Raw genomic sequence first — 11471 nt, 5'->3', positions numbered from 1 at the left:
GTAGGAAAAAAAGGGGTACCAGGTCAACTCGAACAATAAAAATTTTACCTGTTCTGCTTTGTAACCTAAGCACAATCCAATTATTTTTCCCTGGCAGTATTCATATCAAGGGTAGCTTGGTTTTTTGTGACTGTAACTTTGTTTTGTGTTTCAACGTAATTGTCCATCCAAATCCACTGTTGCCAACTTACATGCGGAGGCCGTATGTAAAGAATCTATGAAACAGTGGAGCACTAAAGTGTATTTCTCATGGAGCTACTACATAAATCAAGTTTACGACAATAAGATGAAGGAGAACATAGAATGTTATAACTGTAAAAAATGTTTGGCGGTGTATGGTTAAAAACATGTGGTCTACGGATCACTGCCCTATATAATAACACTATATAAGACACACGTAATTGGTTGCACGTTGGCTGTCGGAATAAGGTGAAAAGTCATGGACACATATAAGCAGTTAAACACCAACACCATACGTTGGTTCCTTCCAGTATGGTAAAATCATACTGTTACCTCCCATTCCTTCAACATATATTAGGGGGTCCGTATAATCCATGTAAACTACTAATGTACCTGGGTGATGACACTCCAACTTGAATGTTTCAGCTCTTGTCACTGTCTATGTTCCTGTAACAAATAACAACCACCGTAACCAAAAATTTTTTAAAAATAAAAACACATTTGAATTTTATTAGAAAATAACATGAACGTTCAAATAGCAAATGTGACACGCCCATTCAGTGACAAACTTTCTAGAGTAATTGACATTTTTTCAAAGAAAAAACAAAACCTTTACATTCGGGGCAGCTTTTAAAGTAACATACAAATCCGAAAAAGCACTATATATGTAATTTATAACCCTTACTATATGTAGAAAACTTGTACATCTATAACCATTTTAACCCTAGCTAAGAGTTAATTTATGTATAACTGTAAATATTACCATCGTAGAAAGGCAAAGGTACTCCTTAGCATCAAGTTCAGTTAAAGAAAGATTCCTAATATAAAAATATTTCAAAAGAATCAAAAAGTAATGTGAATAAATTTACTACAACAAAAAAAAAAATCAATAGAATGATAATTGTTGAGTTGATCGGAACCCATAACTGGGCTTTTTTCACAAAAGCCAAAAGAAAAAATTATATATAAAGTGAGTGCGATCAAATATATGAACAGAGAGTGGCTCATACCAAAATCTACATGCAAAACCACACCTGGTTAAGTGATGCGTAGACTTCATCCACAGGTGCAAGGGCTACCTTTTCGGCCTGAATAGATGGGCGTAACAAACTCGTTAGCCTCACTGACGAAACAATCGTGTTAACTCATATTTTTTGTGACTTGTGGCTCCCATGTTTGGGACTTCAGTCAATTTTTTAGAAACCATGCATGGTAGTTGCAGGTTACTCTAAGATGTTCAAGGCCGGGAAACCATTAGAGAATAAAAAAAATAAAGAAACGAATTAACACTTCACAGACAAAACCGACCAATAGTCTGTGTTGCTCAAAACTCTTGGTAGGTCCGCCCGTGATATAGAGACACTCTACCACTGGCTGAAGCCAGATGAGGGCAACAACGGGCTCTGAAACCATAGTGGGTCAAGATAAGACCCATGACTGGTGGATTATAATCGTGGAGTTGATTTCAAAGTTGCAAATTCTTTATATAGTCATGGATTATAATCGTAGGAGAATTAATCAGTTTCTTTATATATTTACATGGACGCATGTAAATACAAGTGAATGACATGATAGATATGACATGACAAAACTACCATAAAAAATAATATATGAAAGTGTGTCCATATAAGTTATTTTCATGTCGAGTTTATTCCGGAGACACATACGCCATTATTTAGTTCATATATGTGTGTTCATGCATGCATTAAAACATATTATTATATGAAATCATGTTAATTTTTCCTGACAGATTTTGGACTCTATTGTATACATCTAAATTTTTTTGGGATAATAATAACCTGTGAGTGTAGCTAACTAAATCAAAATGTCTATGTAATGTAACCATCTTTAAAATCGTTTATGCAATGCAACGAAAAACGTACTTGTGTCTATGTGATGTATGTAACCGGCTAATCTATAGGTTACCGGTCATCAAAAGATTAAAACATGGTTTATTTCATATAAAATGAAAAAAAAAAACTCAACTACTTGCTGCAAATTATTCTACATCATATCTATATCTCTGGTAAAGTGTATATCTATATCATCATCATCGATTCATCCATTCACACAAAATATATATCTTCCGTTAAAAAAATATAATACTCTAGTATTTCATTCATCCTTCCATTCTCACTAAATCATATATATATAAGTTGGGCTTTTCTTTTTAAAGAATTTTCTTACTAAGAATTTTCTAATTTTCTTTTTTTCGTTATTCTTAACTTATAGCAAGAATAAGTTGGGCTTTTCTTTATAGTACAAATGTAATTGGGCTTTGAATGATAGCCCATCAAAAACAAACCCTAGGACAACCTATTAAACAGCATAGCAAGCAAACATTGTTGTTGTTGCCGTTTGCCTTCTGAAAGCATCAGAAACGACATTCATCAGCAGCAGTCGCCGACGCCACCATGGTAATCCGATCTATCCCTTTTTCTTTTTCTTTTTAATTAAAAAAATTCATCTTTATCAATCACATAAACGATACTTATATTAAAAGTTTTCATGTCATAACCTACTTATGTTAATTAAGTGATTTTGTTTCTTTTATATAGTTTAATCATACACCATAAACACACACACACACACACATATATAGTATTTTTATATTATTTTTATATATAGTGTTTGTACCTTAAGCTGCGTTTGTTGCTTGATATACTAATTAAATCTTATTTAATGTATGGGTTTTCATTTGATTCAAGTTTTTGTTATATTGGAAAAAATGGAATTGTAATATTAATCGCTAGGGAGTATAGTGTAATACTGTAATGCAATGTTCTTTTGTAAGAAATTATTCTGTATCATACCACCTTCAATTCCCCCTATATATATATGTGTGTGTGTGTGTATATATATATATATATTATATATATTCTTTGGTTATCTGGATCTCTGGATTATAAAAGTTGGCAAGTAAGTTGTATTAAACGACCTAAATGGACAAACTAGGAGTTCTGCTGTTAAAATATATGAACAAAATAGGAGTACACGATACATAATCGATATTTGTGAAAAGCGCGTACTTTGGTGACTTTAATCATTTACTATTTTACTGTAGAAAAAATTTGGGTTTATTGACTGTCTAGTTAATCAGCATTTGTGAAAAGTATGTGATACATGATCATAGTGCTTGTTTTGAGGTGGTTATAGTTGCATAATAATTAGTAGGCACTATGACTCTCGACGAATTTATGATTATATTGGAATTAACCTGTAAGCCAATTCTTTGTGTCACTGAAGGGTCTACGAACTTGTGATTATATAGGAACTTGTGATTTTATAGGAATTCATCTGTAAACCGACACTTGATTTAAATAAAAGATCTAATGTAGTTGACTTGGTTTTATTGCGGCTACTCTTGACGTGGTTCCGACATTCCGTAAATCCAGTTAACCTGATAATGTTCTCTTTTTGTTTTCTTTTTATCCCCAAATAGGCTAACCTGATAATGTTGTCATTATACAAGTGTTAAAAATGATTGTTGTCAGTTTTGCTAGTCGAGTTGGTTTTTTGTTTTCTTGTTTCAGGGTTTGTACTATACACGATTTCAGTTATTGTGTTGTAACGGGCTTGATTTATTTCTTATCTAAATGTATTTGTTTGCATACAGCCGTCACACAAGACATTCATGATCAAGAAGAAGCTTGGAAAGAAGCAGAGGCAGAACAGGCCCATCCCTAACTGGATTCGCCTGAGGACCGATAACACTATCAGGTATATAAGCTGTTTTTGAAAACTATGTTTACGCTTTTTAAAACATGTCTGTTATTTTGTGATATTTATATTTTTTCTGTTTATTCTGACATGCTTATAATTTGATTCAGGTACAATGCAAAGCGCAGGCACTGGCGCAGAACCAAGCTTGGATTTTGAGGCGTTTCACTTGAAGTATGTCGAATTAGCTCCTGATCGACTTGGAAGTTTGTGTTTTTTTATCGCTTTAACAATATGACTAGACCTTAAGGTTTCTATTGTACAAGGGATTTTGATGATACCCTTGTCTATTGGTACAATTATTCGTAGTTTGAATTAATCTTATGCGACCTTTTTATAATTTTGGAATCTGTTTGGTTAATTATGTGCTTGTTGAGTAGACTTACAGTCGTTTTGGCCAACTGGTTTATTTGTTGAGTAGACTGTTGCAGTCTTTTTGGTCAACTGGCTTATTTATTGATTAGACTGCTGCGGTTGTCTTGGCCAACTGGTTTATGCTCAATCAGTCATGCATACTCTCAACCGCCCCTGAACTATTTTAAACTCAAGCAGTCTGGCTTGAGTTGATTGCTAGATAACCATAATAATTCAGCAGTCGTTTTGGCCAGCTGGTTTATTCTCATGCAGTCATGCATACTCTCAACTGCTAAAGGCTGAATCTGAACTATTTTAAACTAGTCTCGCTAGAGTTGATCGCTAGATAACCTTTATGATTCAAAGATCAAGCTATGTTTAAGAAAAGCTTTGAACGTACTCGTTTTATACTTTTAGCTTTGTACTAAAATACGTGTTTAAGTTTGAGTTTTTTTTATTGTTTGTTCCATTAAAGTTATAAGATCTGCATTAATTTATTAGATAATTTTTGCCCAAAAATTCTGGTGGCTTGACTCAATCTTTTAAATAAAAGATTCAAATATAGGTTGGGCAGGTCAATAGATGGTTGAAAAATAAAAACTCTATAAGCACCACAAATCGAACCTTTAGGTGAGAAAATGATGGGTTACCATTACTTGGTAATTTATCTCCTTGAATATGTGTGGGTAATGTTACAAGACTCGAAATTAAGTTTTGTAGGGGGTTGGGAAGGGTTCTGTGTTGATCTTTCTTTTTGTGCCTCTGCTGTGTGCTTTACCCGCGCATGGTGGAGGAGCCATCTACGAGAGGGATTATCAACGACACGCCCGTTTGTTTGGCAAATCTTTATTAGTATCAAGCGAGTACTTTCTTAATTTTAGACCCTTATGAGGGTGTAAATATTACCGTTTTAACAATGGCTAATATCTCCTTGGAGCAACTTAAACATGTCGACCTTGAGAAAATTCCCGTTGAGGACATTTTTACTCAACTCAAATGTACGAAGGAAGGGTTGACCCACGATGAAGCAACCAAAAGGCTTGCAATTTTTGGGCCCAACAAGCTCGAGGAGAAAAAGGCATACTCTTGTCTCTTTTAATGCTTCTTTCCATCAAACTTATATAGATATAGATATAGATTATAGGAGAAGTTCCAGATTTGGTTGGTGTGTTTAAGCCCGGTTTCTAGACTTCCTTTGATTCATACTAATTTTGGGTCCTTCTGGTTCATATAAACTTTATGTATGATTGCAACGGTAATTGCGTAAATAAAGAGTAACCAACACTCCCCCTCAAACCGATATACCTTTTAAAACTTCGTATTATGCTAACCTCTAGACCTTATCTGGTCAAAATATGAATGTCACGAATAATGTGCCGCTACCTGTAAACCAGGTTAACTTTCTTTTGGCATGAAACAAATCGCGCCTCATATGAAAGTTAATGATCACTTTAAATTGAACTCTTCCAAGATTAAGGGAATTGAAATGGGAATTAAACAAACTTGGTTACCTTTTAATACACTCAACTTACATAAGAAATACTCGTACTCAGATAAGTAACAAATAAACGAATAAGAAGATCATACATGATCAGTTGTTTGATATGAAAAGGTCTTGGCTTAATGGTATTTGAGGAGGCCCATCAATCAAGAAGTTACGGGTTCAATTGTTAGTGGCTAAAAGCATCTGTCGTCGAGTTCAAATAGACTGTTTATTGTTCATTGTTCGTTTGGTAATTGACCAATGTAATGTAACTTATATCTGTACATATTTGGAAACAGGAAAGCAAGATCCTCAAATTTTTGGGGTTCATGTGGAATCCTCTTTCATGGGTGATGGAAGCTGCCGCCATCATGGCCCTTGTTTTGGCCAACGGAGGTGGCAGGCCACCAGACTGGCCAGACTTTGTGGGCATTGTTGTCCTTCTAATCATCAATGCAACCGTCAGTTTTATTGAAGAAAACAATGCTGGGAATGCGGCAGCCGCCCTTATGGCAGGTCTTGCCCCCAAGTGTAAGGTTTTTAGAGATGGGAGATGGGGAGAACAAGAAGCTGCAATTTTGGTTCCTGGAGATTTGATTAGTGTTAAGTTGGGAGATATCATTCCAGCTGATGCTCGGCTTCTGGAAGGTGATCCTTTGAAGATTGACCAATCTGCTCTCACTGGTGAATCTCTCCCTGTGACCAAGTATCCTGGAAATGCAGTATACTCAGGTTCCACGTGCAAGCAGGGTGAGATCGAGGCTGTTGTTATCGCCACTGGTATCAATACCTTCTTCGGAAAGGCTGCCCATCTTGTGGAGAACACCAACCAAGTCGGTCACTTTCAACAGGTAACATTACCTCCATAACACGTAAGATAAACTGAACCGAATTGCAGTTTCTATAGATAAACCAAACTTATTGGTTTGTCATTTCCTTGTACCGTAACCCAACGTATTAATTAGTAAGCAATCTGTTATCTGCTAACTAGTTAACTGACTAACCATGTTTATCATAAATAGAATGAAGTAAATTAGGACATGATATTTTCTCTAAATTACACGGTAATTGTTATTTTTACCAGGTCTTGACTGCCATTGGTAACTTTTGTATATGCTTCATTGCTGTGGGACTTGTCATCGAAGCCATAGTGATGTTTGCTTTCCAACAAAGAGCATATAGAGATGGGATTGATAACTTGTTGGTCCTACTCATCGGTGGTATCCCGATTGCCATGCCTACGGTTCTATCTGTGACAATGGCTATTGGATCTCACCGCCTTTCACAACAAGGTGCCATTACCAAGAGGATGACAGCTATTGAAGAAATGGCAGGCATGGATATTCTCTGCAGTGACAAAACTGGTACCCTCACCCTGAACAAGCTGACCGTTGACAAATCCCTGATTGAGGTTTGCTTATCTCCAACCAAATGATATGATGAGCTAACTTTATATACAATAAATACATAGGAGTTAGCTTGGGTCAAAATGGGTTAGGTAGACATGAGATACTTTTGTTAACTATTTTGTTAGTTTTAACAAGTTAGTATATCAGATATGATTACCAGTATATAAATTCAATACTCATATAGTTTAGAGATATTTGGTTCATTTAGTCAATTTGAACATATCAGACGTTTAGTGAACCAACCCGTTAATAAGCATATGGGTTTAACGTCTAGGAAAAAGCTGTTCATCTTTGTGATCAAATTTAACAGGTTTTTGTCAAGGACTGCAACAAGGACTTGGTCATCTTGTATGCTGCTAGAGCTTCCAGGGTCGAGAACCAGGATGCCATTGATGCTTCGATGGTGAACATGTTGGATGACCCCAGAGAAGCAAGAGCTGGAATCAAAGAGGTGCATTTCTTGCCATTTAATCCAGTTGACAAGCGCACGGCTATAACCTATATTGACAATAATGGAAACTGGCATAGATCCAGCAAGGGTGCTCCAGAGGAGGTACTGCGTTATTTAATTTCTATGTTTTGTATCTCCAATAGCGGGTTAAAAATGAATGGTCTGTGCAACAATCCGAAATGGGTCTATTTAAAATGGGTGAGTTTATTGACAGGGCCAAAATGGGTTTGTCTGACCCTTTCTTTCACTTATTACGAGTATATTTTTTGTTAAAATAAATAGTAGGTTAAATATGATTACACAATTGCTATTTCCGCAATAACACACTATTGATTCGAATCCAATGATTAAAGAAGCTGACTGTATTATAATTACACATTGGGCCACTTTCGACCCATTCATTTTTTGTTGATCTGTGAGATATAAAATCAAATTGGTTGAAATTGCTGTCTTAAATCTTTAAGTCAAATGTCTGACAAATATAAAATGTTTATAAGATCATCAAGCTATGTGACCTCAAGGGTGAAAGTTTGAAGAGAGCTCAAGGTATCATCGACACCTTTGCTAACCGTGGTCTTAGATCCTTAGCTGTGGCTCGTCAAACTGTCCCAGAGAAGACTAAGGAAAGTGCTGGTTCCCCCTGGGAATTCATTGGTTTACTTCCACTCTTTGACCCCCCAAGACATGATAGTGCTGATACCATCCGGAAGGCATTAGAACTCGGTGTCAAAGTTAAGATGATCACCGGTGACCAGCTCGCTATCGGAAAGGAGACGGGTCGGAGGCTTGGCATGGGAACTGACATGTACCCCTCTTCTTCACTTATTGGACAAAGCACAGATGATGAGCTCATTGAGAAGGCTGATGGCTTTGCTGGAGTATTCCCTGGTAAATATGATTCACATTTGCATATAACAAGTAGCAATTTCAGCCCACTTACTTGATAATTTTAGATAACTCCATCTTTTTCTTTTTTTCTTCTTTTTCAAAAAGTTTATTCCATATTTAATCATACTTTACACACTGAACCATTTTGACATGTTGCCAAGCCATCTGACTTACTCACCTTACTGTTGGAAACTTAGCTTCTCCCATTTACTTATAAATCGATCGATTCTGGTGATATTTATTTATGACACATCATATGGGTCGAACTCTTAAAATTGGATGGAATTTCCCCATTTTATTTTCAATGCATAATGAAATCATTTTATTCAAAAGTAGATATTTACTGACTGATATTAAAGTTGAATACATATCTGAAAGAAAAATATATTTTATATAAGTTTTTAACAAAATGTATCTTGAGTCAACCCTACTGCTTGACCAGTTTCAACGTGTAACTAAATTGCAAATAGGGACCGAAGCCAGTTTGACACATAACCAGACCTGCCTAACACCTCCATATTTTCACCTCTATGGTCAATAAACTAGCTTCTCCTATTAGAAATCACATAAACATTTTCTATGCAGAGCACAAGTATGAGATTGTCAAAAAGTTGCAAGAGAGGAACCACATTTGCGGTATGACTGGAGATGGAGTAAACGATGCACCTGCGCTCAAGAGAGCTGACATTGGGATAGCCGTGGATGATGCTACCGATGCAGCCAGGAGTGCATCTGACATAGTCTTAACTCAGCCAGGTCTTAGTGTGATCGTGAGTGCCGTGTTGACAAGTAGAGCCATCTTTCAGAGAATGAAGAACTACACCATATATGCTGTTTCAATCACCATTCGTATTGTACTCAGTTTCATGCTTGTTACTCTCATTTGGGAATTTGACTTCTCACCCTTTATGATCCTTATCATAGCCATCCTTAACGATGGAACCATCATGACAATCTCCAAGGATAGAGTTAAGCCATCTCCTATCCCAGACTCATGGAAGCTAAATGAAATTTTTGCCACTGGTGTTGTCCTAGGAACTTATCTCGCTTTTGTAACCGCTATCTTCTTCTGGCTTACAGCTCGGGTTGACTTCTTTCCCGTAAGTAATCCTGCATGTTATCTTCTAGTGGTTGCATTTTTGACCCATTTTACATTGGGTTGTATTCTCTTCGTTAATGAGTCAAAGGGGTAAAGTAACACAACTTAGTTAAATTTGACATGGATTCAACAGGTTTACAGTTGACTGGGTCAAATGGATCAAGAGCCACTGACTTCGTAAACTGTTTTATAAATAACTATTAGTTATTAAGTAATCTTATTTAGTAGGCAAAAATTTGTAGACAAGTCAACCAAGCCAATTCAATCCCTGTCTGGACTCACTAACCAACCCACCCATTTTGGTACCTAGGCTACCTCTATTATCTTCTCTTTCAGATGCGTAACTTGGTATGTTTCATTGTATTAGGATCTTTTCGGAGTTCAATCAATCATCGGAAATGAGGATAAGATTAATGCTGCACTTTACCTCCAAGTGAGCATTATCAGTCAGGCACTCATATTCGTGACAAGGTCTCGTGGCTGGTCATTTGTTGAACGTCCCGGTATCCTCCTGATTGTGGCATTTGCGATAGCCCAGTTGGTAAGTAGTGTAGCCTTTTCTGAGGGTATTGTATCTTCTTTTCATAATAATATACCTAGTTAAGTACTTAATAGATATTTGGACAAAAAGTTTTTGGGCTCTTAAAGGCTGTGTAACAACAAAAGCGGACAAGGTGCTTTATAAAATGGACCTTAGTTGTCCCCCCTCACTTCATGATTCAACCTGAATGAAAACCAACACTTTGACCCATTACCCAACCCACCCATTTGACACCTCTAATTCCATTTCAATATTATTTTATTTAAAAACAACAAATGTATGTTTTTTGTACATACAGGTGGCTACCTTAATTGCTGTATACGCAAGATGGAGCTTTGCTAGGATTGAGGGAATCGGATGGGGCTGGGCTTCAGCAATCTGGATCTTCAGCATTGTTACCTACTTCCCTCTTGATGTCCTCAAGTTCATCATTCGCCTCACGTTTGTTTAGATGACATGACCAAGAACCAGGCATATTAAACTGATAAACAACCCGGCAACAGTTACTTAACAAATACTCAAACGGGGAACATTTGTTTATTGTTTCTTTTTAGAAGCTTGGTTACGAGAAGGGAAAGAAGGACAATGAGCACAAGTCCATTCGCCTACAAGTTGTATAAAACATGTCCCTACGTTGCAAGGTAAAGCGCTCTCTAAATGTGATGAAGCGAATACATTGTATAGACCGGTCATGCCATGAGGTTAGGATGAATTACACTAGCTCAGAATGAGAGAGACTTGTGGTTTACAATGTCAATATGCTCGAAATCACATGAAACAATTATCATATTTGATATTTTCTTCATTTGAGAAGATGATCCAATCTAACATTACTCTTGGATATTAAATACGGATTAAAACAGGTCGGGCCAAAAGGTCAGTTTTGGTAAAGGTTGGGTCAGATTGACTCGAAACGTTTCCTTATTAGCCAACTTTTCTGAATTTACCCATTTGACCCGTTAGAGGTGAAAAATAACCCAAAGATACCCATCGATGGAGTTTGCAGTGTCGAATCAAACACATTCTAACACAAGAGTAAAGATAAAGCTTTAATTTTGTACAAACTTATAACTACATACATATATTACCAATTACTTAAACTTATTTAACAACTGAGTGAGTCATGCCTGCATATGAATTCGGTTTCTTAGATGCCTGGAGATGATCTATGATGTTTACAAGCATGATGTCGTGTTATAGGACATGATTGAGATTTGAGATATATGGTGGACCCATAAAATATAGTGTGGCCGGCCGGTGTCTTTCATTTCAGATTAGGGAATTTTAGGCGTTTGACATTTCTAAGCATCGTTTGACTCGTTTTATAGGTCTAATTAAACCAAATA

General features: G+C 36.4%; 2 protein-coding genes across 2 annotated transcripts; both read left to right on the top strand.

The window, feature by feature from the left end:
* Window positions 1–2495: 2495 nt before the first annotated feature.
* LOC122600675 (60S ribosomal protein L39-1-like) lies at window positions 2496–4240 on the top strand. Its single transcript, XM_043773429.1, has 3 exons — window positions 2496–2597; window positions 3797–3900; window positions 4011–4240. Exons 1-3 carry the CDS (start codon window positions 2595–2597, stop codon window positions 4057–4059), a joined length of 156 nt encoding a protein of 51 aa, XP_043629364.1. The 5' UTR covers window positions 2496–2594; the 3' UTR covers window positions 4060–4240.
* A 725-nt stretch (window positions 4241–4965) lies between these two features.
* LOC122599382 (ATPase 6, plasma membrane-type-like) lies at window positions 4966–10589 on the top strand. Its single transcript, XM_043771887.1, has 8 exons — window positions 4966–5332; window positions 6037–6588; window positions 6822–7148; window positions 7457–7699; window positions 8095–8485; window positions 9071–9585; window positions 9952–10125; window positions 10424–10589. Exons 1-8 carry the CDS (start codon window positions 5171–5173, stop codon window positions 10574–10576), a joined length of 2517 nt encoding a protein of 838 aa, XP_043627822.1. The 5' UTR covers window positions 4966–5170; the 3' UTR covers window positions 10577–10589.
* The last annotated feature ends 882 nt before the right edge of the window (window positions 10590–11471 follow it).

Source organism: Erigeron canadensis, chromosome 5, assembly GCF_010389155.1.
Source record: "Erigeron canadensis isolate Cc75 chromosome 5, C_canadensis_v1, whole genome shotgun sequence".
NCBI lineage: Eukaryota > Viridiplantae > Streptophyta > Magnoliopsida > Asterales > Asteraceae > Erigeron > Erigeron canadensis.
This window is presented reverse-complemented; position numbering and strand designations above follow the sequence as displayed.

Excerpts from the sequence above, each read along its gene's own strand:
- LOC122600675 (XM_043773429.1), top strand. Across the intron at positions 3,901-4,010 it reads AGGACCGATAACACTATCAG|GTACAATGCAAAGCGCAGGC; the intron begins GTATATAAGCTG and ends AATTTGATTCAG.
- LOC122599382 (XM_043771887.1), top strand. The coding sequence starts at position 5,171 with ATGGCTAATATCTCCTTGGAGCAACTTAAACATGTCGACCTTGAGAAA. Across the intron at positions 7,700-8,094 it reads GCAAGGGTGCTCCAGAGGAG|ATCATCAAGCTATGTGACCT; the intron begins GTACTGCGTTAT and ends AATGTTTATAAG. Across the intron at positions 9,586-9,951 it reads CTCGGGTTGACTTCTTTCCC|GATCTTTTCGGAGTTCAATC; the intron begins GTAAGTAATCCT and ends TCATTGTATTAG.